Source organism: Acomys russatus, chromosome 12, assembly GCF_903995435.1.
Source record: "Acomys russatus chromosome 12, mAcoRus1.1, whole genome shotgun sequence".
NCBI lineage: Eukaryota > Metazoa > Chordata > Mammalia > Rodentia > Muridae > Acomys > Acomys russatus.
The window spans coordinates 27,032,905-27,060,767 of NC_067148.1; the positions used below are offsets into that span (position 1 = coordinate 27,032,905).

The following is a 27,863-nucleotide window of genomic DNA, read 5'->3' on the forward strand; positions in this document are numbered from 1 at the left end:
TGGAGGACAATTGTTGATATTCATTTTTAAAAAATCACTACACAATTGTAAAGGAAGTGCATGATATCCACAGAACAAAATACAATATCAACTAAAAAAAAAAAATCACAAAGCGGCACCATCTGTACTAGCACGGAAAGATACCCAAAGTAGATGCCTCCTGCCTAAGAAAGCAGGAGCTGGAGCTGGAGAAATGGCTCAGTGGTGAACGCCCTTGAAAGAGGACCAGAGTTTGGATCCCCACAAACCACATAAATGCCAGGGGGACGTGGCAGCCTACCTGTAGTGGACAAGGGGTTCCCTGGAGCTAGCTGGCTAGTGAAACTACCTATATTGGTGAGCTCTGTGTTTGACTGAGGTCCTGCCTCAAAGAATAAGGTGGAAGAATGAATAAGAAAGATTCCTGACATCTGGGGGCTGGAGAGATGGCTCAGTGGTTAAAAGCACCGGTTGCCCTTTCAGAGGTTCTGAGTTCAATTCCTGGCAACCACACGGTGGCTCAAAACCATCTATATGGGTATCTGATGCCCTCTTCTGGCATGCAGGTGTACATGCATATAGAGCACTTACACATAAAATAAACAAATCTTTTTAAAGAATTCTTGACATCAAGTTTGGGCCTACTCATGTATCTGTGTGCACATGTACATGCACCTACACACACATAGGAGCACATGTACACATGCATGCACACCACACACATACACATGAAAGAAAGAAGTGGGGAGGGAAGCTAAATAAAAATTCACTTTCTTGGAGAAATATTGAACAGATACTTCAGGCATAAGAGTGATTATCCAGGGCAGGGGGGAAAGGGAGTAAACGCATTACTTACTTTGCTGTTGCTGTGACACAAACCAAGGCAACTTATACAAGCAAGAGTTTATTTAGGCTTACGGCTATAGAGGGTTAAGAGTTTATCATGAAGCCTGGCGTGCTGGCACATGCCTTTAATACCGGAGTTCAAGGCCAGCCTGGTTTAGTCCAAAAACAGCCAAGGCTACACCGTGAAACCTTGTCTCGAACCACCCCCCCCCACGGCAAAAAGTTCATCATGAGTTGGGGTGGGGTGCAGTGTCAGGAACAGGGAACTGAGAATGCGCATTGTGGACCACAAGCTGAAGCAGAGAGAGCGAGCTGTGGTAGGGTAAGGCCTTGAGCTCCTAAAGCCCACCCCCAGGGATGTGCTTCCCCCCACAGTAAGGCTCTACCACCTAAAACTTCCCAACATCACTGCAAACTGGGGACCAGCTGTTCAGATGTCCAAGACAATCGTGTGTGTGTGTGTGTGTGTGTGTGTGTGTGTGTGTGTGTGTGTGTGTGTGTGCATTTCTCACTTAAACCATCCCAGGAAGTAAGGTTGCCTAACACACAGCGTGACATGTTGTTTTCGGTTTTGAACTACGATTTTTTTTTTAATTAAGAGAAAAAAGGATACAATATTTTTTGAAACACACTAATCATTGATCAGATAATTCTAGAAGACAGAGAAATCTGCTGGAGCCTGGCATTCATGCCAGTGCTCCTGAAATTTATAAATGAGCCCTGGTTGTATTCATATGCTTGTGAATGAGGGTTTTTTGTGCGTTTGGTTGGTTGGGGTTTTTTTTTGTTTGTTTGTTTTGTTTTTAACTTTTCTTAAAGTTTCCAGTAAAACAAAAAAATTGAAGGTCTGGAGATGTCGTGAGTGGGAGAGCTCTTGCCTAGCACCCTTGAGGCCCAGTGTTTGGTCCTTCAGTGGCAGGACAGAGGACAAGGCCCACTAAAATTGGAGTTAGTGGTGGTGGCACATGCCTGGATTCCTAGCACCTGGGAGGCAGAGGCAAGAAGATTACAGGTTCAAGATCAGCCTGGGCCACATAGCAAAAAAGAAAAAAAAATGTTCTTGTAATATTTGTATTAATATGAATGGTGGTGACCTTCTGCAGTAAGAAAAGTCTCTTTAATTCTCTTTTTTTACTTTACTTTTTTTTTTTACTTTCTTCTTTATACTATGACTTATTTATACTATGATTTGTACTTTATACTGTCATTTATTTTCCAAAATTTCTACAACAATCAGAGAAAAAATTATTTTTATTTTATTTTTTTTTTCCTGAGACAGGGTCTCTCTGTGTTAGTCTTGGCTGTCCTGGACTCACTTTGTAGACAAGGCTTTTTCTTTTTTTTTTTTTTTTTTTGGTTTTTGTTTGTTTGTTTGGAAAAATAAATTTTAAAACACTTGTTAAGGGGGTTGAAGAGATGGCTCAGTAGTAAGAGCCATTTCTTCAGAGGACCCAGGTTTGATTCTTAGCACCTACGTGATGGCTCACAATTGTCTGTAAGTCCACTTACAGGGAAGCTGGCAGCCTCTTTCAGCCTCCACAGGCACCAGGCATGCACATGCTGCACAGCTCGCATGTAGGTAAGACATTAATACACACACAAAAAAATACATATTTTGAAGGAAAAATAAAACTAGATAAAAAGCCACTGAGTTGGGTACAAGTGCCTCCCCTGTAATCCAGGGCTTCCAAGGGCAAGCCAGGGTTTCCCGGCTGTCAGTGCAGAGGTTTCTGGAACATTTCCTCCCTTCTCCTTTAGACTTCTCTCGGTCAGTTCATTGGGTAGCACTTAACAAGGACCTCCTTACGTAAGGACTTATTTTAGAAAGACATCGGGATACTTGCTGAGAGATGTGCCCAACATTAGGAGGTAACCTGAGCCAGCCAGGCAGTTCCTGGGTTCTCACAGGGTACGGCCCCAGAGCCACTTTGCTGAGCTAACATGTCATTGAGATGAATGAGAAGGCCAGTCCTCACCTGGTGGACCACCGGCGAAGGAGAGAGGGGACTCATCAGCATTCACCTGTGGGGCTCACATCCCATCCTGCGCCCAGGCACACATCAGTAAACAGTGCAGAGAAGACCTGATCCCAATGTACCAGGCAGACAGCCCAGAAGTGGATTATATATGCACCCAAATTACTTCCTAATTATTTTGTAGATGCAATTTTTTGTTGTTATTTTGCTTTAAAAAAAAAAAAAAAAAAAAAGGTTTGTCCTTTGAGTTTTACATGTGCACCAGCCACCCACACACAGACACCCAAATCGAAGTTACCCACTAGGATAGCTTGAAAACCTTCAACAAACAAACAAACAACAACAGAAAACAGGAAATAAGCATCCACTGGGCATGGTGGCTCGTGTCTTAATTCCCAGCACTTGGGAGGTTGAGGTAGGCAGATCTCTGTGAGTTCCAGGCCAGCCTGTCTACAAATGGAGTCCAGGACAGCTAGGGCTACACAGAGAAACCTTGTTTCAAAACAAAAACAAAACAACCTAAACAACCGAGAAAAGGAAATAAGCATTGATGGAGAAACTGGAACCCTCATATACTGCTAGTGGAATATACAAATAAGGTATTTGCTGTGGAAAAGTTTGACATAGAATGGTGATCTAGCAAATTCCAGTCCTGTGTACACAAGAAACAAAACCATGTCTACATATTGCTTACAGAAACTTAACAGCAAATGGTGAGCCAGCCCAGACCCCGACCAATAGATGAACAGATACAATGGGGTGTTCAGTCATGAAGCAAGCAGACTCAAAGCCATAACTTGGAAAAGACTTAAAAACATGATACATAAAAGAAGATAGACACAAAAAAGGGTCACATTTTGTATGATTCATCCTCTCCCCGTCCCTTTCAGAATTGCTTTATCCAGACTTAGAGTCCACACAAAAATGGTGGTTAGGGACGTTTGCAATCCCAGCATTCCAGAGGGTAAGGTGGAAGGACTGAAAACTTGAGACCAGCATAAAGCCTGTCTCAAAAAAAAAAAAAATGTCTTTTTATTAACTTGCAAATTTACTGTGTTACTCTGTCTCACCATTAAAAGCAAAGGATCTTCTGTACATGTGTGTGTGTTTACATGTGTTACTTTCATGTACATATTAAATGTTGTATTTACATTACATAATAAAAATCTTTAGTGGAGCAGGAGAGATATCTCAGTGGTTGAGAGCACTGACTGCTTTCCCAGAGGACCTGGGTTCAATTCCCAGCTACCACATAGCAGCTCAAAACTATCTGTAACTCCAAGGTCTGACACCCTCACACAGACATACACGCAAGCAAAACACCAAATGTACATGAAAAAAAAACTTTAATGAATTCTTTTCTTTTCAGATATAGTTTATAGATGAGCAAGCATTATAAACTAAAACCTGAATTAAGCCAAATGCCTTGTGTTTACATAAAAAATAACTTTCTTTCTTTTTTTTTTTTTTTAATAATTTACTTTTTTATTGTAAGAGCCACAGCTCTGAGCCTAAGTCAGCTAAGACAGCGGAAGATTCGTTGTTCTCTTTTCCTGTTTGTGACTGGAGGTCAGAAGAGCTGGCATACCTTTGTAGGAGAATTCACTGAGTCCCTAAATTTGAACCCAAGGCCTTAGGCTTGCCAGGCAAGAGATGTACCCCTTAGCCAGATGTACCCCGATTCCTTCAGTGAGGGACTCTAGGCAGATGCTTTACCACTAAGCATGGCCCTATCCTCTCACTAAGAATTCCAGGCAGATGTCCTACCTTTGTTTCACTAGGGGATTCTAGGCAGGGACTTTCCCTTAGCCTGGCCCCGTGGCTCTTCACTTGGGGATTCTAAGCAGGCAGTGCACTGTTTACCTGTGGCCTTAATGCAGGCTAGTGAAGAGTGGGAACTCAGCAAAAGGCAGCAACTTCTGCAGTGAGACACTACAGGACGGCATAGGACAGGAAAGGTACATGACACATAAGTCAGTTCTACCCATTCGTCCCCCACTGGACACTACAGCGGATCATTTCCTGTTCCTTGAAGTATTTCAGGATTGATGTTTATTAAGTACTGTTCTCATATCTGTGGCAAAATGTCTGGCATGGGCAATTTAGGAAGCAAGGGTTCACTTTAGTTTCAACATCCTATTCTGAACAACTGAAATTCACTCTACATTCTAAAGTGTTTAATTTTTAATGACAGCTTATTTATTTTGGGGTGGTGTTGCCCCACTTGTAATCCCTTAACCTCTGAGCCATCTCTCCAACCCGAAAAATAAACTTTCAATAAAGAAGTTGGTCTAAATAGTTGGTAAGCTAAAAGTGAAAATGTCTTCAGAGCTGTTAGCATACTTCCATGCCCTGATGTCCCAGCTGGGAGGTTATGTTTATCTCTGCTGGATGTTTTATAGTGTGGGGGCTTGGCCCAAAGTCATAAAGCTGTAACTGCAGGCTAGAACAAAACTATCTCTGCTGGTGCCGGGCGGTGGTGGCACACGCCTTTAATCCCAGCACTCGAGAGACAGAGGCAAGTGGATCGCTGTGAGTTCAAGGCCAGCCTGGTCTACAAAGTGAGTCTCGGACAGCCAAGGCTACACAGAGAAACCCTTTCTCGGAAAACAAAAAAACAAAACAAAACAAAACAAAAAAGAATGTAGACATCACAGTTTAAACCAACTATATAAATGCTTACAAGTTGGCTCCTCACATACATTAAGTTCCTAAAGCTACATTAAAGTTGATTAACAGGTATAAAACATCAGAGTCATTTCTAAGTTAAAAAATTGAAAAAGGTCGGGGGCTAGAGAAATAGCTCAGAGGTTAAGAGCGCTGGTTGCTCTTCCAAAGTTCCTGAGTTCAATTCCCAGCAACTACATGGTGGCTCACAACTATCTATAATGAGATCTGGTGCCTTCTTCTGGTGTGCATGCAGGCAGAACACTATATATATATATATATATATATATATATATATATAATCTTTTTTAAAACACTGAAAAAATTCATTGAAATTCAAGTATTTTTGGCTTGAGTTTTATAGGAAAAACAAAACAAAACATGTGTTTGGATCCATGTTTTTCCGGGAATTGGTAATATATAGAAAAATCCAGTGCTAGAATCTTCCTGAGTTCTCTCTAAAAAGTAAGGGACTAAGACTTCACCATTCTAGTTACCAAATGTAATCTTATATGCAAAGAATAAAGGAATTGAAGGAAAGAGTAATTCTGTATAAATTTTGAGATGGTAAGGGTTTAGTGGTTGAGCCAGAGCATCATGTATGCTGGCTGGATAAGTGCACAGTCACTGGACTGGTTACATTCACAACCCTGACACTTTTTTTCTTGTTTCTACTTATGATGCTCTTTAGGCTGAATGTGGTGGCAGATGCATCTCTGTGAGTTTGAAGCCAGCCTAGTATATACAGCAAGTTCCAAGTTGGCCAGGGCTACACAGTGAGACCTTGTCTCAAGAAAGAAAAGAAAGACACTCTCTTAGTCAGGAGAGAGAGAGAGAGACAGACAGACAGACAGACAGACAGACAGACAGAGAGACAGAGAGAGAGAGAAGAGTGAGGAAAGGGCTGTGAAAGGATACAGAGAGACAGGCAGGGAGGGGTGGAGAGGGAAGGATGGGGAGGGAGTGAGAAGGGATGAAGAGGGGAGGGAAGAGAGGGGAGGGGAGGGCAGGAAAGAGAAGAAAACATGCTTGCTTGTTCTAGAAGGCTGCTGTACAGCCTAGGCTGTACCGGGCTTGGTATGATAGGTATAAGCTCCATTCTTGCTTCTTTTTTTGTGAGACAGTATTTCACTAGATAGCCCTGGCTGGCCTGGAATATGCTACATAGACTTTACCAGCCAAGTTCTGGGATGACAGGTGTGTGCCATCGTGCTGTTTCCATGCAATGGTAGGAACTCAACCCACTTCAGTAGGGCTTCATGAGTGGCAGGCAAACATTCCACCAACATTCTAGCCTCCAGAGGGTTAAAAAAATATTTTTATTAATTAACTAATTTAATTATCTGCAGGTACCAGATAGATACCGACATGATGCAGCTACTCCCAAACAAACATGCAGGCAAAGCACTCATACACATAAAAATAAAAATAAATAAATCTTTGAAAAAAAGAATTGTATACAATGTATTTTAATCATACAGATCAACCCCTTCTCCTTCACTACCAACTTCGTGTGTGTGAGTGTGTGAGCGTGTGTGTGTGTGTGTGTGTGTGTGTGTGTGTGTGTGTGTTTAATAATCCTTTGAAAGGGCTGGGGAGATAGCTCAGCAATTAAGAGCACTGGCTGCTCTCTACACAGATGTAGCCAATTGGCAGCTCAGGCTTCATGTGGGTCCTCTAATAAGGGGAGCAGGGGCTGTGTCTGATATGGACTCTGCTATCTGCTTTTTTTAATCACTTCTCCCTGGCAGGACTGCTTTGCCAGGGCACAAGAGATAAAGACATTCACAGTTCTAATGTGACTTGATCAGCTGGGGTAGACAGGAAGAGGAGGTTTCTCTTTTCTGAGTTATAGGGGAGGGAGAGGGTAGAGAAGGAGGGAGGGTGGGATTGAGAGGAGAGGAGGGATGGAGCTCTGACCAGGACGTAAAGTAAATAAAAAAATACACTTTTAATAAAGAATTTTTTACTCAAAATTTTGAGCGTTTTAAATCAGGTTTTTAGATTTTTTTGCTATTGAATTCTACTTGTGGCTTCAAATATAACTTGAATAAGAACTCCTTACTATATATGTAATTTGCAAGTATTTGTTCCCATTGTATGGCCTGTCTTTTAAGTCTGTGTTTTATTTTATTTTTTTGCTGTGTAAAAATCCTTTTAGTTTTATGTAATCCCAAAGCTGTGATATTGACAACAAAATTAAGTAATACTGAAATAAACTCTCATTTTAAAATAAAAAAAAAAGAGCACTGGCTGCTCCTCTAGAGGACTCAGGTTCAATTGTCTGTAACTCAAGTTCTAATAGTTCTGACACTCTTCTGACCTCTGAGGGCACTGCATGTACACACACGTATGTAAAATATCCATACACATAAAATAATAATACATTTAAAAAATAACCCAATTCCAATTTGTGTTGCCCATGTACTTCTGGTGTGGAGCTGTCCATTGGTGTATATAGTATAGACCTTTCAGGGGTCACACCCATAAAGAAAACTGACTCTCTCCCTTATCAACTGTCAACAGCCCCTCCGTTAAAAACTCCTTCCCACTCTATGCTAGAATATTGACTCCATGCCAGTGTTTTCTTTGTCTGTTCATTTGTTTGCAGACAAGGTCCTATTAAGTAACCCAAGCTAGCCAGGCATAGTGGTGCAAGTCTTTAACCCCAGCACTTGAGAGGAAGAGGCAGGTGGATCTCTGAGTTCAAGGCCAGCCTTTTCAACAGAATCCCAGGACAGACAGAATCCCTAAAACAAACAAACAGCCAGGAGAAGGGAAGAGCACGTCTTGATTAGAGAACTAATAGAGGCACTGTGCTGAGAGGAGACTATCCAGGAACCACAGATGGCATCTGTGTCAGGGACTTTCCATTCCTTAGACAGGAGTCACTGTCAAAAGATGTAGTCAATCTGGCGTGATAGCACACACCTTTTAATCCCAGCACTTGAGAGGCAGAGGCAGGAGGATGCCAGCCTGGTCTACAAAGAGTTTCAGGACAGCCAGGGCAATTACACAGAGAAACTTTGTCTGGGGGGGGGGGGTGGGAGACATAGTCAACAGTTTTAGACTCTTTAGTTGTGGACCTGAGATTTGCTTGACATCATCACCCAGAATGTCCCATATGAGGAACAACTGCCCGCCAAATAGTGTGGCTCACATCGGGAGGCTGAGGCAGGAAGACCAGGAGTTGGAGGCCAGCCTGGGCTACGCAGCAATCCAGAGAAAGAAGACAGGCTGGGGCCAAAGTACAGCGTGATAGCCAGGTGGTAGTGCACTCAGGAGGCAGAGGCAGGAATATCTCTGTGAGGTCAAGGCTAGCCTGGTTTACAGAGTGAGTTCCAGGACAGCCAGGGCTACACAGAGAAATCCTGCCTCGAACCACCCCGTCCCCCCACCCTCCATCCCCCCACCCCCGGGGGGATAAAAAAAAAAAAAGTACTCTGTGTTGAGTGGGCAAATCTACGGCAACAGCCCTAGGGAAAATCTACAATGCACCTTATTGAATCTTCTCTGATCAGCGTAGGCAGGTGTGGAGCGGCAGGATGACGTGATAGATACAATGCACCTTATTGAATCTTCTCTGATCAGCGTAGGCAGGTGTGGAGCGGCAGGATGACGTGATGGACAAAACTCATCTAAGATGAACTCTGTAACAGCATCATAGTTACACAAGGCCCGTGCTTGGGGTTAACACAGTGGGATGAATAAGTCAGTCAGACTGTAACCTCCTGGATACGACATTGCCTTGAGCACAGGAACCCACCTTCCGTTCCATCCCAGGCTGTAAGTGCACAACAAGGCCAAGGAGGCACAGGGACAATCTGTCTGTAGGAGACACTCAACTCTTTTTCATGCCACACCAATACTTCGGGAACCTAAACTGTGAGAACTTGTAAGTAGCTAGCTCTGCCTGCGGATCACGAGCAAGGATGGAAGATGAAGATGATGATGATGATGATGATGATACCAAGATGGTCCTCCGTGGTTCATATGTCAGGGGGTGGGAGGTGTTTTAAGATGGTAGAAGGTAAATAGAGAAGAAGCCATTGAGCTGCTTTGAAAGAAACATGGGACACGTGTAGACATGTGAAGAGATAGAGAACAAGGAGGTGTATCTACTGTGGAGACCAAACACTGAACGGTGGAAGGAGAGCAACAGTCCTGTTTTAGAGGATGCTGGCAGTCAGCTGAGGTAGGTCAGGAGTCAGGAAGAGACTAGGATCTCTTTTTCAGTTCCTATCCATGCTGCTGCTGCTGCTGCTTCTTCTTCTTCTTCTTTTTCTTCTACTTCTTCTTCTTTTTAAGATTTTTTTTCTTTATTTATTATGTATACAATGTTTTGCCTGCAAGTATACTTGTGTGCCAGAAGAGGCCACCAGATCTCATTATAGATGGCTGTGAGCCACATGTAGTTGCTGGGAATTGAACTCAGGACCTTTTGAAAAGCAGCCAGTGTTGTCTCCAGGCCTGATGTGTTGCCTTTTTTTTTTTTTTTTTTTTTTTTTAAGTTTTTTGAGACAGCGTCTCTCTGTGGTCAGTTTAAGTTTTCCTCATTAACAGTAGTGTAACCAGTCCCAAGTCACTAGAAGGAATACTGGGTTCCCCCCGCTTTCTTTTTCCTAACTGCTTGGTCACAGTTGTTTTTTGTTTGTTTGTTTGTTTTGTTTTGTTTTTGAGTCAAGGCTTCTCTGTGTAGCCTTGGCTGAACTGGACTCACTTTGTAGACCAGGCTGGCCTCGAACTCACAGCAATCCACCTGTCTCTGCCTCCTGAGTGCTGGGATTAAAAATGTGACTACCACGCCCGGCCCACACCGCTTCTAATTTGGGTCTCTACCTCCAACTTTCAGCTTGACAAATGGTCAGTGAAGAATCTGAATTCTCAAACTCAGAGAAACTTGCCAACAGCCAGACTTCAGAAAGGCTCAGCCTCCATGAAAAGATAATACAAGAAGGATTTCCTGGTTTGGTCTCTTTGATCTCACCCTGCTGTTGACTTCTTTGGTATTTTTGTCATAGCTTGTTTGTTGTATGAGACATGGTCTCTCTACGTAGGTCTGGTTGTCCTGGAACTTGCTATGTAAACCAGGCCGGCGGCAAACATGCAGAAATCTGCCTGCTTCTAACCCCGGAGTGCTGGGATTAAAGGAGGGCCTCAGCATGCTTGGCCTTGTCACACACATCTTGTTTGAAGGTTGGCAGCCTCCTAAAGGGCAGTTAACTGAGTACATGTGATTGGCAACAGCTCTAGTTAGTCTCCCCCCCCCACCTAAAAAAAAGTGCGAGGGCCAAATCTGTCCTGTAGGCAAGCCTGACCAACCTTTACACCATCATGGTTGTGTACATAGTAGTCAGAGATTGCCTAAGGCAAACAGACAAGCCCTTATTAGTAAATTTATTTAAGTTACCTGAGGGGAGTGATCTCTTTCTGAAATTTGTTGGTTTTCTTTTTTCAGACAGGGTCTCTCTGTGTAGCCCTGGCTTCGCTTTGTAGACCAGGCTGACCTTGAACTCACAGTAACCCTCCTGCCTGCCCCTGCCTCCTGAGTGCTGGAATTAAAGGCGTGTGCCACCATGCCCAGCTGTTTCTGAAATTTTTTAAGCCATTCTGGTTAAAAGGTCATGGGGAGACATTGGAGAATGACCCTCAACCTGTCAGCTTGGCAAATACCTACGCCTATAATATCTGGAGCCTCAGAGCGAATTTTTAAGGAACTCTGTGCCCCTCCTGGACAGAATCAGAAGCCCGCCTGGGGTACCATGATGTAGCTTATGACTGGTGTTATCTCATTGGCTGAGGTGGCCTGACACTCTCTGCCCTCTTCGTTTTTAGAAAGCAGGTGCAAAGCCAGGCACGGTGGCTCATGCTGTAATCCAAGTGCTTGGGAGACAGAGGTAGGCAGATCTCTGAGTTCAAGGCCAGCCTAGTCTATAGAGCGAGTTCCAAGACAGTTAGGATTACACAGGGAAACTTTGTCTCAAAACACAAGACAAAAAGAGAAAGGAAGAGGCAGAAAGAAAAAAGCAGGCACAGACTAGAAAATCCAGGAAAGCGTGGTGGCGCACACCTTTCATCCCAGCACTGGAAAGCAGAGGCTAGCGGATCTCTGTGAGTTCAAGGCCAGCCTGATCTACAGAGAGAGAGTTCCAGGACAGCCAGAGCTACACAGAGAAACCCTGTCTTGAAAAACAAAACAAACAAATTTTGGAAAGGGCTTTTCAGATTAGAGGTTATCCTGCGACTCACACTGAGCTCATGGTTGCCTGGTGTTTGGGTGTTGAGTGTGTGGGTCAAGAATCTTGGGGAATAGGCATCTTGGGCCGATTCTTTTTTATACTAAGTAACAAACTACCAACCTAAAAGTATCTCTAAAAGTGCTTTACTTGTTTTTACTATTTATTTATTTTACTGTTTTATTCTGTTTTACACTAAGTAACAGACTATCTAAACCTAGAAGTATCTCTTTGGGTTTTTACTGGCTGAATCTGTCAGGCTTTGGTTGACTTATTTATGTCAATGCCATATTGACATACGGTTAGAGAGGATTGTTCCAGGAACTGATCCCAGAGATGCACAGCAGCTGGCCTATATATTCAGAGTGCAAAGTCAAAGGCAGGTTGGAGATTGTTAACTAAATTGTAAGTATGGTGCCTAGAAGGCATTAATCTCATAATCTCATTCCCAATGAAGAAATGAGGGATGCCTGCTAGATGGAATCCTGTTTCTCTTGAGGGTAATAGCTAATGAGCCTAGAAGAAGAAGAAGAAGAAGAAGAAGAAGAAGAAGAAGAAGAAGAAGAAGAAGAAGAAGAAGAAGAAGAAGAAGAAGAAGAAGAAGAAGAAGAGTTAAAAGACTGAATGGCAACGTATAATGATTGTCCCAGTGAAGTCGTTACTGGGCTGAGGGTCCAGCACAGTGGTGGAGTGTACTTAGCATGTTCAAGGCCTTGAGCCTTGATCCCCAGCACTACACAAAGGAAGGAGGGAGGGGAAAAGATCACTAAACTCTAAAAGAGCAAAATGTATAGCAGCATTTTTGACCTCTCTTAGGGGCCTGCTTGGTTTAGTGATGGGGCCTGCTTGGTTTAGTGATGGGCCCCTTAAGAAGCTCAGCAAAGCTTAATAATGCTCAAACCATCCAATAGCCCTGACAACCAAAACAGACTCAAGGTCCAAGTGCTGTTTTGCCAAGCCAGCTAGGCAGGCGTTGAAAGGTGACTGTCATCAGTTGGGTAAACAAGAGTGATCAGGCACAGGTTGCTCTTTTGCCTAATCTAATCGGCAAATATCAGAGAGGCGGCTCACTCTGGGACACAGGCAAGGGGACTGCAGATGGGGCAGCCTGTCTCAGTGCCCTCAGAGTGCCACCACCGGGAGTTAGCCCAACCCCTCACCTTCACACAAGCAGATTTTTACACCTCCAAGTAACCAGAGGTGCTAAATAATTAACAGCCTTCCAATTTCCCCTTGCTCTGAAGCAGGGCTTGGATGAGCTCCTGCTACACCAAACCAAGCCAGTGGCTCTATGATAAGTTGTTATAAAAACAGAAAAGCCAGGCTGGTGAGATGGCTCAGAGGTTAAGAGCACTGACTGTTCCTCCAGAGGTCCTGAGTTCAATTCCCATGGTGGCTCACGACCATCTATAATGTGATCTGGCCTGAAGATAGAGAACTGTATACATATTAATAATAAATAAATCTTAAAAAAAAAAGAAAAGAAAAGAAAAGCCCACGCATTTGATTTTCCCAATAAACTCCAGAGTCAGATGCTGGAGTGAAAACTGGCTAGCTCAGAGAGGCAGAGAAAGCACCCAGCTGAACTTCTTACTCAGCCAACATCCCAAACGGAAAAAGTCTTTCCTACTTACCTCAGGTCCCAGAAGGAAAAAGTCCTTCTCCATGCTGTCTTAAATACCCTTCAACTCAATGTCTCTCCTTCTTACTTCCTGTGCTTCTCTATCCGTTTTCAGGACTTCCTCTCACTATTTTTTTTTTCATGTTCACTTCCTGTCAATCTGGCTGCTTGCTCCACCTCTTGACCTAGGGTTAACTTTATTTAATCCTGTTTACAGAAAGTTCTTGGATTAAAGGTGTGTGCTAGGGCTGAGCCACACCGTAAGTACTAGTTTACAGTAAACAGAAAGTTCTGAGCCATACCATAATTAAAAACAGGGTTGTTGTTTTTTTACAGGTCACAATCTCGGGGTTCACAATGGGATCAGACATCCTGCAACAATAAGGGGCATTGTGCGCAGTTCATTTATTAAGGTGTTCCTGTCGGCGCCTGACATTAGCGGCGCTCGCCTTTAATCCCAGCACTCGGGAGGCAGAGGCAGGCAGATCTCTGAGAGTTCGAGGCCAGCCTGGTCTACAAAGCGAGTCCAGGACAACCAAGGCTATCATAGAGAAAGCACGTCTCAAAAAAACCAACAGACAGACAAACAAAACAAAAGCCAAGATGTTCCTGTCGGAAACCGAACCAAAGATCGTACAGCCGAGCAGCACTATACTTCCGGTGCTCAGAGGCAGGGGCAGGAATCCCTCCAACTGAGGAATTCAGAATCAGCCCGAGCAGCAGGAGATCCAGTCTCAAAAGAGAGACAGCTGAGGGTGGCCATGGTGGTAATCTCAGCACTTCAGCCAAAAGTAAGGCAGGGGTGTTTTGAGTTCAAATCCAGTCTTGGCTACATAGTGAGTTTGAGGCCAGGGTGATCGGGTTACAAATACCTTCTGTAGAAAGCAAAACAAAACAGAAAACAACAACAAAAAGGGTTATCTATTCACTACAACTGTTATATAGAATTCCACTGTATGGATGCGTATGGTTTATTGTCTAGTGAGTGCTGCTTCCTTATTTCTATCACACTTTCTTCTTTACCATCACTAGTTTTCAGGGCTGGAGGAGGCATTCATGGCTTGGGGATGCTTAGAAGGTGTCCTATCATAGAGATGTGCCTCAAGCCCTACAAAAAGACATTTTTGTGCAAGTGTGCAGTGATTACTTCAATATCTGAAAAAAAATGTCCATTTTTATGCCAGAAGACAGAACTTTCATAGACTTCAAATATTCATGCCAGGGGGACCTGGAGAGATGGCTCAGAGGTTAAAAGCACTGGCTGCTCTTCCAAAGGTCCTGAGTTCAATTCCCAGCAACCACATGGTGGCTCACAGCCATCTACAATGAGATCTGGTGCCCTCTTCGGGTGTGCAGGTGTACATGCAGGCAGAGCACTGTATACATAATAAATAAATAAATCTTTCAAAAAATATATTCATACCAGAGATCCTGACAGGAAGAACTTCCCACAGATTCCGCAACCCAGAGAAACAGTGGGATACAATGAGATGAAGATGGAGGAGGATCTGAGAGTGACTCCAGAGCCTCTGCCTGTAACATGCTCAGGAAACTGTGAGCGCTGCTCCCTCAGCAGTCCAGCCCAGAAGGCTGACAGAAAGCTTAGTAGGGCAGCATGCGCAGCTTTGTCAACAAGCATCTGGATCCTAGAGCAAAAGTGAGGACAAGGGGGTGGATGACAGCATCAGATTCAAACTGGGAGGCAAGTAAACCCCAGTGCCAGGAATTTGGGGGACAGAGGTGGACGGATGGACGCACACCGAGCCTTTCATGTCACAGCCCAGTCTTTCAGCCATATTAACAGACAATGATGAGAAACTCAATCCACAAAATGACAAGCATGCCGGGGCTACTGGGGGCCACAGGAGGCACCTCAAACCAGGGAGTTTGGAACAAGTGATATTAACTAGATGACAGCTTATCATGCTCAGGATCAATGTTTTTGAAAGGTGAAAGTTTAATTGAGGGGCTGGAATGATAGTTTAGCCAGCACACTGGCTGCTCTTCCAGAGAAACTGGTTCAATTCTCAGCACCCCAACAATCTGTAATTCCTGTACTCAGGGAATCCAATCCCAGCTTCTGGCTCCCTTGGACACTGTAGACACATGATACACAGACAAACATTTAGGCAAACACTCAAACGCGAAAAATAAAAGTAAAACCTCAAAATATTTTTAATTTAATAGAAACTTACATGTAAATTTGGGGCTGGCTGGAGGTATATTTCAGTGGTTAAAAGCACTTACTACACTTGAAGAAGATTGGGGTTCAGGTTCCAGTACCCACATAGTAGTGTACATAAAATCACAGAGGCACACATACATACACATAAAATAAATAAATAAATATTTTTAAGGGCCAGGCTGGGTGGCACATACCTATAACCCCAGCACTCAGGGAGGCAGAGGCAGGTGGGTCTCTGTGAGTTTGAGGCCAGACTGGTTTACAAAGTAAGTCCAGGACAGCCAAGGTTACACAGAGAAACCCTGTCTCAAAAACTAAAAAAAAAAAAAAAAAAGTTTTAAAGGAAATTTATAATGTATTTAACATATGCTCACATTGCATTCTTTTTTTTTTTTTTTTTTAAGGTATGATCATTTATTTGTTACTCTTTTTTATTTTGGGTTTTTGTTTGCTTGTTTTGTTTTCAAGACAGGGTTTCTCTGTGTAGTCTTGGCTGTCCTGGACTCACTTTGTAGACCAGGCTGGCCTCGAACTCACAAAGATCCACCTGCCTCTGCCTCCTAAGTGCTGGAATTAAAGGCGTGTGCCACCACTACCTGGGTTATTTGTTACTCTTAAAGACTTATTTTTGACTGGATTCAAACTTGGAAGTAAAAGCTCTCAGCGAGGACAGCCTACGTCTCTTGGCAATCTGTTCCTGGTGCTTTTCTTTGGCTTCCTTCATTCTCTCAGACAAAAGTTTAGTGTATTCTGCAGCCTCCTCCTTGTTTTTCTTAGTATGCTGTTCCTTCAGAGCTACGCTTCAGCCTTTGTGTTGCAAAGGACACGTGACATGACAAGAGCTGAATCTTGGGTGCTTTGGTCCTGGGCTTCTTACCTTCTTTGTTTAAGGGCTTTCTGACAGCGTATTGGCAGACAGCATCTTCTTTAGAGAGATTCAAGAGCTTTTAGATTCTGCTAGCTAGCTCTTTTAGGTCCCAGCCGGCAAGGCACAGTAGTGTCTGTCAGTCCAGAAACATCTTTCTCTCCATTTTTTTTTTTTTAACAATAACCAAGTTGAGAACAATCAGATTGGCATCCACAATGCATCCACGAACAGACTTGTAGGTCCTCTCTCCAGTTCTCCTTGGTCTACAACAAGAATGCCCCTTACTCAACAGCAGGTGCACTCTGGCATGGGTCAAAATGCCTTGCTTCATGGGAAAACCTTGTTTGTCATTCTCACTGCTGATCTGGACCACTTAACCCTTCCACTCTTTGCCCAGAGCATCATCAGCTACTTCTGTGGCTGTGCGCTTCCCATAGAACATAAGACACTCGCGTTCATCATCCACATGCATGAGCTTCTGACAGCTGATGGCAGAGAAGGAGATACGCAGCTTCCTCTTGGCATAGCCGACCGCCTAGGAGGCACCACGAAAAAGAGCCACATAGCATTCTTTTTCCAGAACGCTTGGTATTATTTTTATTAAAAAGTAAAAATCAGTGGTTAAGAGCACCGCCTGCTCTTCCAGAGGTCCTGAGTTCAGTTCCCAGCAACCACATGGTGACTCACAAACATCTACAATGAGATCTGGTGCCCTCTTCTGTAGATAAAGCACTCATATGTAATAAATAAAATCAATAAATCTTAAAAAAAAAAAGAAAGTAAAATGAAGGTCTAGGGCTACAGCTCAGTGCCACAAAAGACTAAGATGCCCTCACCCCCTACTGCCCAGGGCTTGATTCATAAGTAAAATTTGGCTTGTTTTCTCACTCCATCACAGCCGTCTCAGACTCATCATTCTGGGAAAAGAAGGGCTCCTGAGGGACGTACTGGGACTTCCCACCATATGCCGGTGTGCGGAATTACCCTCCATTGCTCCATCATGGCAAGACAGGTGCTGACTGCTGAGGAAGCACCCGCAGAGCCTGCATCTCACAGGATCTACCTTTGGACATTTGCCCACTTCCCCTGCCTGCCTGGCACAGCAGATGGACCAGAGAGCTGTAACACTGTCAACACCGCAGACCTTTGTAATTAATCATTTGTAAGTTTCCATTGTCTTCTGATACCAACAATTTTAAGGCCTTTTAGCTGGTTTCTGGCATTTCTTTGCTTTCTATGCCATGCCCTCGGTAACACTTAGATCTTGTGGGGTTCCTGAGTCTCTACTGCGTATTGAGACGTGCAGTCTCATTCTAAAAAGGGCTGTTAACCCCCAGTATGGGAACTCATTTTTCCACCTCCCCCGGGAGGCTGGGAACCTGACTTTGTGCCCAAGCCACAAGCCTCACCCCTAAAACGCTCTAGCTGCCCCTAAGCAAGAAACATTCTCATCTGGAGGCCAAGTCGTGCCAGACTAGCCCACAGAACGCGGAGCTCAGGTCCCCACCGCTGCCAGACAAAGAACTACAGACAGGAACTTCTACTGAGGCAAGGGAATGTTTTGTGGTGGTACCCTAGGTTCTAGGGCCTAGAATGTGAAAGTGCTTTTGGGCCTAGGCAAGGAGCACAGGTTGAATGGGTTTGGAGGATCAGACTAGGGAAGGTCTGCACGGCTGTAAACAAAATATTCTAGGCAACTGTGGTGAAACCTTGGGAGAAAAAGAGACTCGGAAGGAGCCATGTCTTCTTAGAGACTGGCTAAGGAGTAATGACCAGACTCTGTTTAAGAATGTGCACAGATGCTGGGCGGTGGTGGCACATGCCTTTACTCCTAGCATTAGGGAAACAGGCAGATCTCTGTGAGTTCGAGGCCAGCCTGGTCTACAGAGCAAGTTCCAGGACAGCCAGGACTACACACAGAGAAAAATCCTGTCTCAAATAAATAATAAATAAATAAATAAAAACAGGAAAAAAAGAATGTGCACAGTAAAGGCTTTGCTGACAAGGCCACAGGTGCAAAGGAGGAGACTAAGTGCAACTTGTTATAAAGCAGCAAAGAATTTAGCTGAATTTCATTCATGACCCAGGGTTTGTGGAAGGCGGAATTTAAGGGTGATAACTTAAGCCATTTGAAAGAAACTTCTAAGCAAATATAGAGAAGAGCTATTTGGGTGCATTTAAAACCACATGCAGTAAGATTTGGGAGCAAGACAATGACCTAAAGGTAGAATTGATCATTAAGAGAGATGAGCTGTTAAGTATAACACTATACACAATCCTAGCATACAAGAGGCAGTAGCAAGAAACCTGGTCAGTCTAGTGAGAGTCTGTCTACACACCCCCTTATACACCAAAGAAGAGAAGAGGAGGAGTGTAAAAGGATTAGGGTGTCGCTCAGTGGTACAGTCCTTGCCTGGCCTGGAGAAAGTCCAGGTTTCATTCCCCAGCACTTCTTAAAGGATGTGTGTACTTGGGGGGTGGGCAGTAAAAATGTGGAAACGGAAGTTAACATGTAAGGAGTGAAAGGAACTATGGCAAGGGGCATATGAAGCACCACCTGCTGAAATCAGCACTCAAAAACAGAGGCACAAGCTGAACGTAATGGTGCACACTTTTTTTTTAATATTTTATTTAAGTTTAATATATGTGCATTGGTGTAGGGGTGTCAGATCTTGGAGTTACAGACAGCTGTGAGCTGCCATGTGAGTGCTGGGAATTGAACCCAGGTCCTTTGGAAGAGCAAGCAGTGCTCTTAACCACTGAAGCCAGCACTTTGGAGGCAGAGGCAGGAGGATTGCTGAGTTCCAGGCCAGCCTGGTCTGCCAAGTGAGTCCAGGACAGTCAAGGCTATACAGAAAAACCCTGTCTCAAAAAACAAAACAAAACAAAGAAAAAACAAAAAACAAACAAACAAACAAAAAAACAACTCACAGAGGCACTATGCTGGGCCACAGTAGCGAACACCTTTAATTCCAACACTTGGGAAGAGGAGGCAGGGGGTCTCTGTAAGTTCGAGGCCAGCCTGGTCTACAACCAAAGCTACACAATAAAACCTCATCTCAAAAAAACAAAACAAACCCACAGAAGAAAAGAGGCACGATGTGTCAAGGCACTGTGAGAGAGGTCTGAGGCATCACACAAACTATCCACACTGAATAATTTTCCAGAGGACCTGGGTTCAATTCCCATACCCACATGGCAGCTTACAACTGTCTGTAACTGAAATACCAGTGACTTCAACTTCCTCACACAGATGTATATGTTGGCCAAACACCAAATGTACATAAAACTAATTTTTTTTAAAAGTTAGAAAAAAATGGGCCCAGGGGTCCCGCTCAAACTAAGGCACCAGCCAAGGACAATACAGGTGGTAAACTTTAAACCCCTACCCAGATCTAGCCAATGGTCATAACAGTCTCCACACTTGAGTGGAGAGTGGGATATGACTTTCTCATGTACTCTGGAGCCTCACATTTGACCATGTCCCCTGGAGGGGGAGACCTGGTGGCACTCAGAGGAAGGACAATAGGTTACCGAGAAGAGACTTGATACCCTATGAGCATATACAGGGGGAGGTAATCCCCCTCAGGAACAGTCATAGGGGAGGGGAATAAGGGGAAAAAGGGAGGGAGGGAAGAGCGGGAGGACACAAGGGATGGGATAACCATTGAGATGTAACAAGAATAAATTAAAAATAAAAAATTAAATTTAAAAAAAGGAAAAAAAAAGTTAGAAAAAAAATAGATTCCTCACGGCACAGCTCAGAGTCATATAATCAAGATGTTTAGTGTTCTCCTAAAACTGCAGCTGTCTGCACTTTTAAAAAAAAAGATGTATTTATTATGTGTATAATATTTTGTCTGCTGCACGCCAGAAGGGCACCAGATCTCATTATAGATGATTGTGAGCCACCATGTGGTTGCTAGGAATTGAACTCAGGACCTTTGGAAGAACAGATAGTGCTCGTAACCTCTGAGCCATCTCTCCAGGCCCTGTCTGCACTCTTTTAAAAGACCATTCACGGCACTGGATGGATGGAGCAGCAGTTAAGTTCCCTTTCACAGGACCTGAGTCTGGTTCCCAGTACCCATGAACTACCTGTAACTCCAGTTCCAGAATATCCTCTTTTGGCCTCTGCAGACATGCAGGCAAGCAGGCAGGCAGACAGATAGACACAAACATTCAAACAAATACACAGAAATAAAAATAAATCTTTTTCAAAAAGATGTATTGATTTACTTATTGTATATACAGTGTTCTGCCTGCATGTACACCTGCACACCAGAAGAGGGCACCAGATCTAGTTATAGATGGTTGTCAGCCACCATGTGGTTGCTAGGAATTGAACTCAGGACCTTTAGAAGAGCAAGCCGGGGCTCTTAACGTCTGAGCCATCTCTCCAGCCCCCATGAAAATAAATCTTAACAAAAAAAATTTATCTCTGGGGCACAATGGTAAATGTATATAATCCCAGCACTCAGGAGGCTGAGGCAGGAGGAAAGAGTTAAAGTTGGCCTAGGCTCTACCAGGTAACCCTGCCTTCACAAAACATAACCCCATATATTCACAGTTTTGCTTCCTGGATCTGACCTTGTAACGCCATCTAGAATTACATCTTGAGCAAATCCCCCTGAGAAAGCATCAGTCCCCAGCCCCTAGGCATTCCTCAGGCCTCTCGCTTTCCAGAGGCTGAAATCAATAAAGAGAACTTCTTAGCCCCTTTGTTCCATGCTCTACCTCTTCCCTCCCCAGCCCCCACCCCCCTCTCTCCAGGCTCTCACTATGTAGCACTGGGTGGACTGGAATCTATAGCGATTCTATTCGAATGTCTCTCCCTCCTGAGCTCTGAGATTGAAAGTGTGTATTGTGCCCAGCTTCCTTCTTTCCTTCTTTGTGTGTGTGTGTGTGTGTGTGTGTGAGAGAGAGAGAGAGAGAGAGAGAGAGAGAGAGAGAGAGAGAGAGAGAGAAAAGAAGGAGGAGGAGGAAGAGGAAGAGGAGGAGGAGCGGAGGGAGGGAGGGAGGGAGAGAGAGAGAGAGAGAGAAAAGAAGAAGGAGGAGGAGGAAGAGGAGGAGGAGCGGAGGGAGGGAGGGAGAGAGAGAGAGAGAGAGAGGGAAGAGGAAGAGGAGGAAGAGCGGAGGGAGAGAGAGAGAGAGAGCGTGCAGGTGCCCTGGTAGGCCTGAGACATCAGATTCCCCTGGATGACTGTGTTTGTTTGTTTGTTTTTTTGGGGGGACATCTCTGATAGTCCTGGCTGGCCTCGAACTCACAGAGATCTGCCTGCCTCTGCCTCCCAAGTGCTGGGATTGCAGGCATGCGCCACCTCCCCCAGCCTCCCCTGGATGGTTGTAAAGGGACACAGGAGTTGGAAAAGGGATATATACCCTTAACCGCTGAGCCATCTCTCCAGTCCTAAGGAGTAATTTTTATTTTTATTTTGTAACCTTCTCTCTGTACCTCCTGAGTCTGACAGGGATAGCTCGCCTAGCTGCTGGTTGTGTCCATCGAAGCCTTTAGTCATTCTCTCTGCCCTCATCCTCACTCTCCTCTCAGCCAACCAGGGTAGAGGATTAATCCATCCCTCCTTAAGATTTTTCTTTCACTCCCTGAGAAGCAATCTTTTTTTTTTTTTTTTCTTCTGTGGAGAAATGTGTCCTGCGGGTAGCAAAGACACTCCCAAAGTTAACTAACTCCTTTGAAAGAAGTGGGAGGAGACAGCATTTCTGCAGTTACAGGCAGCTCCCCAACATCGGACACTTTATATAAGCACGAGCCGTTCTCTCCTAAGTCAGCCCCTTTCTCTCCCAACTTGTGTCCGCTGCACTACTGGTGTTCTCCTGACCTGTAACACACACACACACACACACACACACCGCCTGCTTTATCTCAAAGGGTTCTGTCTGCACTTTGCACGCCTTTCCAGTTTAAGGCTGAAGCCTCAGACAGTGGCAAGCTAAGTTCCGGGTATCGTTTATTATTTATCCCCTTTCTCTCCCATATCCAACTTGACTATCGCAATGCCTAGCCCAGGTGGCGACACCGCTGAGGCTTACCTGGAGTTCGTGCAAGTGCAGCACATAGCCTCGTAGGAATAGCTGGAATAAAGAGCGCAGAGATCCGATGTGCGGAAGCTCCGCCAGACTCCGCAGCCGCCGTGGGTCCTGACCTGTTGTTGTTCCAGGACCCTCCGTACTCTCGTCCGCCGGGAGGGCGGCTGGGATCGCGGCCTTGGCTCTGGTTCCTTGTGGCCAGAGGCCACGGCCCACCAAGCGCGTGCCCAGGAGAGCCCACCTCAGCCTCGTGAAGCTCAACGCAGCCATGGATCGTGCCTGCGAAGCCAAGAGTTTGGATCCAGAGACTGGGCACTCCAAACAGCCAAGGAGGCCGAACTGGAGCTGTGGGACGGGCGGGTTTAAAAGCAGAGATGACCTAGGGGCGGGCCGATTGAAGGCCAGCCCTTCCAGTCAGGCTCTATCGAACGAATAAAAGCCACTTTCTCCAGCTGCAAGCCCCCTCCAAAAGTGCCAGGTAGAGGCGGACAGGGTGGCCTGTAGAGAAGCCCGGAGCTCTGGCGTTAGCAGCCTCTTCCTCCAGGGATTCTCAAAAACCTCACTGGCTCTCAGTTGTGAGCTCAAACATAGTGATCAACTCCCAAGATCCCAAGGCCCCACCTAGCTAGACTAGCCTTTTCTTGGCCTGCAGAACGCCACCTCTGGTGACTGTCACTGCCTGGGACCTGCTGCTGATTCCCGGAGGCTGAGGCTGACTGTGGAGCTGGGAGAGCCAAAGCAGTGTAGGCGCCAAGGTCATGTGAGCCCCGGAGAGGAGGAAAACAGAACAAATTGTGATGTCGCTGATGTTAAAAAAAAAAAAAAAGTGCCACCACTACCACCACACACCTCCCCATCCCAACTCTGCTAAAGCAGGATTTTCTAACCTTCAAGTTAAGAAGAGATTTAGGGATTTGATTTTGTTCTCATTTTCTGGGTTTGTTAAAGACATGTGCCACCAGGCAAAGCAACAACAAAATTTTAAAGGAGGAGGGGGGGGCTAGATGGCTGCTCTTCCAGAGAGTAGCTCTCGGACTTCTGCCAGTAGTAGGCATGCAAGTGGTGCACAGACAGTATGCAGGAAACACACCCATACACAGTAAATAAATTCTTGCATTTTTATTTAAAAAAAAAAAAAAAAAAGGCACTGCCCACCACATGGCCTGGCTTCAAAATAATTTCAATAGAGCAAAAAGAATAAAATAGAACAAAAATCTTGCGGCAAGAAAAAAATATTAATTCATGATGCTTTGTTTTATGTATATTAGGAGTTTAGTTTCTTTTGCTGTTGTTGGATTTTTGTTTGTTTCTTTGTTGTTTCAGGACTGAGTTTCTCTGTGTAGTCCCAGCTGTCTTGAAACTTTCCCTGTAGACCAGGTTGGCCTTGAACTCAAGAGATGTGCTTGGCTCTGTCTCTGAGTTCTGGGGTTAAAAGTATGTACCACCATACCTGGCTACACGTGTAGTTTTTAAAAAGTTAAAAACATGGGTTTAGAGATGTGGCTCAGCAGTTAAGAGCACTTGTTGCTCTTGTAGAGGAGTTGGCTCGATTCCCAGCACCCATTTGGTAGTTCACAGCCATCCATAACTCCAGTTCCGGGACTCAGCTGCCCTCTTCCAACTTCCATGGGAACCAAACACGCACATAGTTCACATACATTCATGCAGAGAAAAAATTACATAAAATAAGATGAATAAATCTAACTTTTTTTAAGTGAAAAAAAAAAAGACTCATGCAAATGCAAAATAAACATGGGGATTGAAGATACAGTTCAGTGGAAGAGCACTTCCTTGGCATGAGAAAGTCCTACACTTAATTCCTGGAATCTTCAGCTACGTAGCTAGTTCCGAGGCCATTAGGCACTACGTGAGACCCTTTCCCAAAGAAAATAAAAAATAAACACGGGGTCAAAGATGATTTAATCGGTGAGTATAGGAGGCAGCAGGATGGTAAAGCAGGTTATTAATAGCATGTGAAAGTTTGGTTCTTCCTTTTTTTTTTTTTTTTTTTTTATTATAACCACCTAGGAGAAGGAAACAAACATACTGATTCCAAATAATTGGTCTGAAAGCTAATGTGGCTAGGTATGGAGTTCTTATTCTAGGGCTTATCTTTTTAACCCACTGCAGAGGGTTGGCCTATTACAAAATGCCCAGGTCATAAGCACAACCAGACATAAAAGAGGCTCTCTACCTGCAGCATTCTCCCCAAGGAAAGAGAGGCCTTATTAGGGTAAATTATACTTCAGGGGCGGTGTTGAGACAGGGTTTCTCTGTGTAGACCAGGCTGGCCTCGAACTCACAGAGATCCGCCTGCTTATGCCTCCCGAGTGCTGGGATTAAAGGCGAGCACCACCACACCCGGCTAAAGCTATGCATTTTTACATAGGAAAGGCTCATTACATGTACAAGTGTGCGCATCCTTGAGCATGTCCATTTCATTCCCCTCACTCTCTCTTACCTGCTCTTTCCTGCCTGTCTCCCTTTCCCCAAACAATCCCTTCTTCTTTTACATATTTTACACACACACACACACACACACACACACACTTTGTGTGTATGTTCATGTGTGTACATGCCCATTCATGAATGGGTATGTAGAGGTCAAGGGACAATTGCATTAGTTTCTTTTCTATTGCTGTGATGAGACATCATAACCAAGACAACTTATGAAAGAGTTTGACTGGGTTTATAGCTCTAGGGCGTTAGAGTCCATGATAGAGAAGACACACTGACAGACAGCTGGAGCAGTAGTTGAGAGATTGCATCCTGATCCACAAGCAAGAGGCAGAGAACACCATGAGAATGAAGTGATTCTTTTTGTTTTGTTTTAGAGACAGGGTCTCTCTGTGTAGCCCTGGCTGTCCTGGACTCACTTTGTAGACCAGGCTGGCCTGGAACTCACAGAGATCTGCCTGCCTCTGCTTCCTTAATCAGAGTATAAGTGATATTCTAAATGCATTCAAATGTTTCTGATGGCCTTAAAGTTAATATTTTAATATTTTGAGTTCTAATATGCTATATTCATCTATAGCATGTCTGTGACCAATCATTTTTTCCAAGTTATACAGTGTTTCAAAGAGTATCTGAATTTCAAAAGGGTTCTCTAACTGATCAGTTCCATGAGTCTGTCTTTCATTTGATTACCAAGTGTTGTCCCAGTGATCACAGTGTGGAATTACTAACTAATGCCAGGCATTTTAACTGACTACAAAACACATTTGAAACTGTACTCCGAGAATCTCACTGAAGACGAGGAGAACAACTCTCACCCATACAGCATTGAGATGAGCTTGAAATAACTCTGTAGCTGCTCAGAGAGTGTAGAAGTGGGGTGTGTCATTGAAAGGTGTCCTACAGGCTCTATCATTTATTGTAATTATAAACGTGACATGACCATGCCCCGTGGCATGAGTCTTTTGCCACTTCAATGCCCACCCATCTTCTCCAAGGCCACACTTACCAATCCTTCTCAAACAGTACCACCAGCTGGGACCAGGCACTCAAACATATGAGCCTGTGGGAAACAATCTCATTCAAACCACCATAGCAACTTTGTGTGCCTTTCCTCCTCAGCTGCCATCCACCTTGACTTTTGGGGGTGAGGGAGGTGGCAGGTGGTGTGGATTTGAGACAGGATTTCTCTGTGCATCCCTGGCTGTCCTGGAACCCACTTTGCAGACCAGGCTAGACATGTGCCACCAGTACCCAGCTTCCATCTTGAGTTTTGAGACAGGACATCTTGCTGGGCGCTGGGGCTCACCAAATAGGCTAAGCTTGCTAGCCAGCAAGGACAGGGGATCTTCTTGTCTCTACCTCTTCAGGGCTGAGATTATTAACACACTCTATCATGACCAGCTTTCTACATAAGTGCAGGGGATTAAACTCAAGGATCCCATGGTTGCACATTGTTAAAGTTATTTTTATAAAATTGTGTTTGTTTCTCCATTTCTCTCTTAACCCACCTATCACCCAAATGATTGAGACTCTATTATTTGTTTATCAAGTTTTATAGTTCAACACTGAGCAGTTATTACTCTATTCTTAACCTTCTAAACTAGTCCAACTGCCTCCTGGTGTAAATCTCAGACATACTTGCACTTTATGGCTTTCTCTGATCAGTTAAATCTTCCTTATCTCTCCTGATGTCTCCTGGACCTCTGCCCATGGCTGAATCCACTACTTCCTCCTCTCTAACTCTTCCTCCCCTGGAGGGCAGGAAGTCCAGCCCTATTCCCTTCCCTGCTCAGTGATTGGCTGTAAACTGCTTTATTGGCATATCAGGGGACAAGTGGGGAGCAGTGTTTACACAACATTGAGACAGGAGATTCTCAGAACAAGGATTGCAACCAGATATGGGGAACACAGAAATCAGCATTTGAACTACACAATAACCTTATGGCCACACCTTCCTCCTTTAGTCTAATAAAAGGCTCTCTCTTACAACAACAAACTATATGTAATAATAACAATTATGAAAATTATAACCTAAGATTTACACTTGTATATTTGGCACCCTTAAATAAAGTACTCTACTGTCTACCAATTTCCATCATCCTAAACAATTTAACTATGAGACTACAACTATCTAGTCTTCAACCCCATCAGAGACTTAGGAAGGAATAAATATTACATAAATATGTAGGAAGTGCAGGCAAGCAGCCTCCAAAAGTATAGAAATGACAGAGATATTTGGCTGCCTGGACAGTCCCCCCAAATTTTTCCAAACCTTGGAGCATCATCTTCAGCCTCTGACTCAGATTTTTTGACAGACTTTTCTGCAAAGCAGTAACTATAAAGGACTTGCCTACCTTGTGCTTACAAAGCTTGGCAGGATAGTTTCCTGCATGTAGTTTTTCCAGTTTGCAGATTATTCTGTCTGTAACTTCTCACCCAGTAGCTAGCCACATATAAATGCTGTTTGAAGCAGACCAGGGGTGCTACCTGAAGCAGACCTGTCCCATTGAATGCAATCTTTAAATACCATATTCTGTAGATCTCTGAGATTTTTGAAGACCATCTATGTATCTTATCTGATTTGTTGCTAGCTATTTTTATCTGTCAATCAAGGAAACTTATTTTTGTAATTAACAAAACCAGTGCCTAACATGACCATGAGTTTGACTGTCTGACTGCCAATATGCATTTCTTAATTATCCTAAATAGTTAATAAGAACAGCTTTCAAAAGGACTAGAATTTAACATTGTATTTTTAATAATTACATAGGTACAATTCCTTAGCATGTTGTAACAAAATACAATCTTAAATCTGTATCAATATACAAATACTCATACAAATGTAAGATTTTTGACCTTTTAATGCTCTTTGGTCTAAAAGCAGATTCAATAATCTACCCTTTTACTTACCATTCCTGTAAGCAATATCTTTAAAATGATACCAAACATCTGTCACCCATAGAATGATCAAAAACCATCC

At 44.0% G+C, this 27,863-nt stretch overlaps 1 protein-coding gene and 1 pseudogene across 1 annotated transcript in view; both read right to left on the reverse strand.

Moving 5' to 3' along the window:
* The window catches only part of LOC127196410 (sterol 26-hydroxylase, mitochondrial), a 31,740-nt gene extending 8,963 nt beyond the window's left edge, over positions 1-22,777 (reverse strand). Inside the window, exon 1 of the mRNA XM_051154077.1 lies at positions 22,430-22,777. Within this exon, the coding sequence (XP_051010034.1) occupies positions 22,430-22,696 (267 nt within the window). The 5' untranslated portion in view covers positions 22,697-22,777. The remainder of the gene's footprint in view (positions 1-22,429) is intronic.
* Positions 16,020-17,377, reverse strand: LOC127196648 (40S ribosomal protein S6-like; annotated as a pseudogene).
* Positions 22,778-27,863: the final 5,086 nt, after the last annotated feature.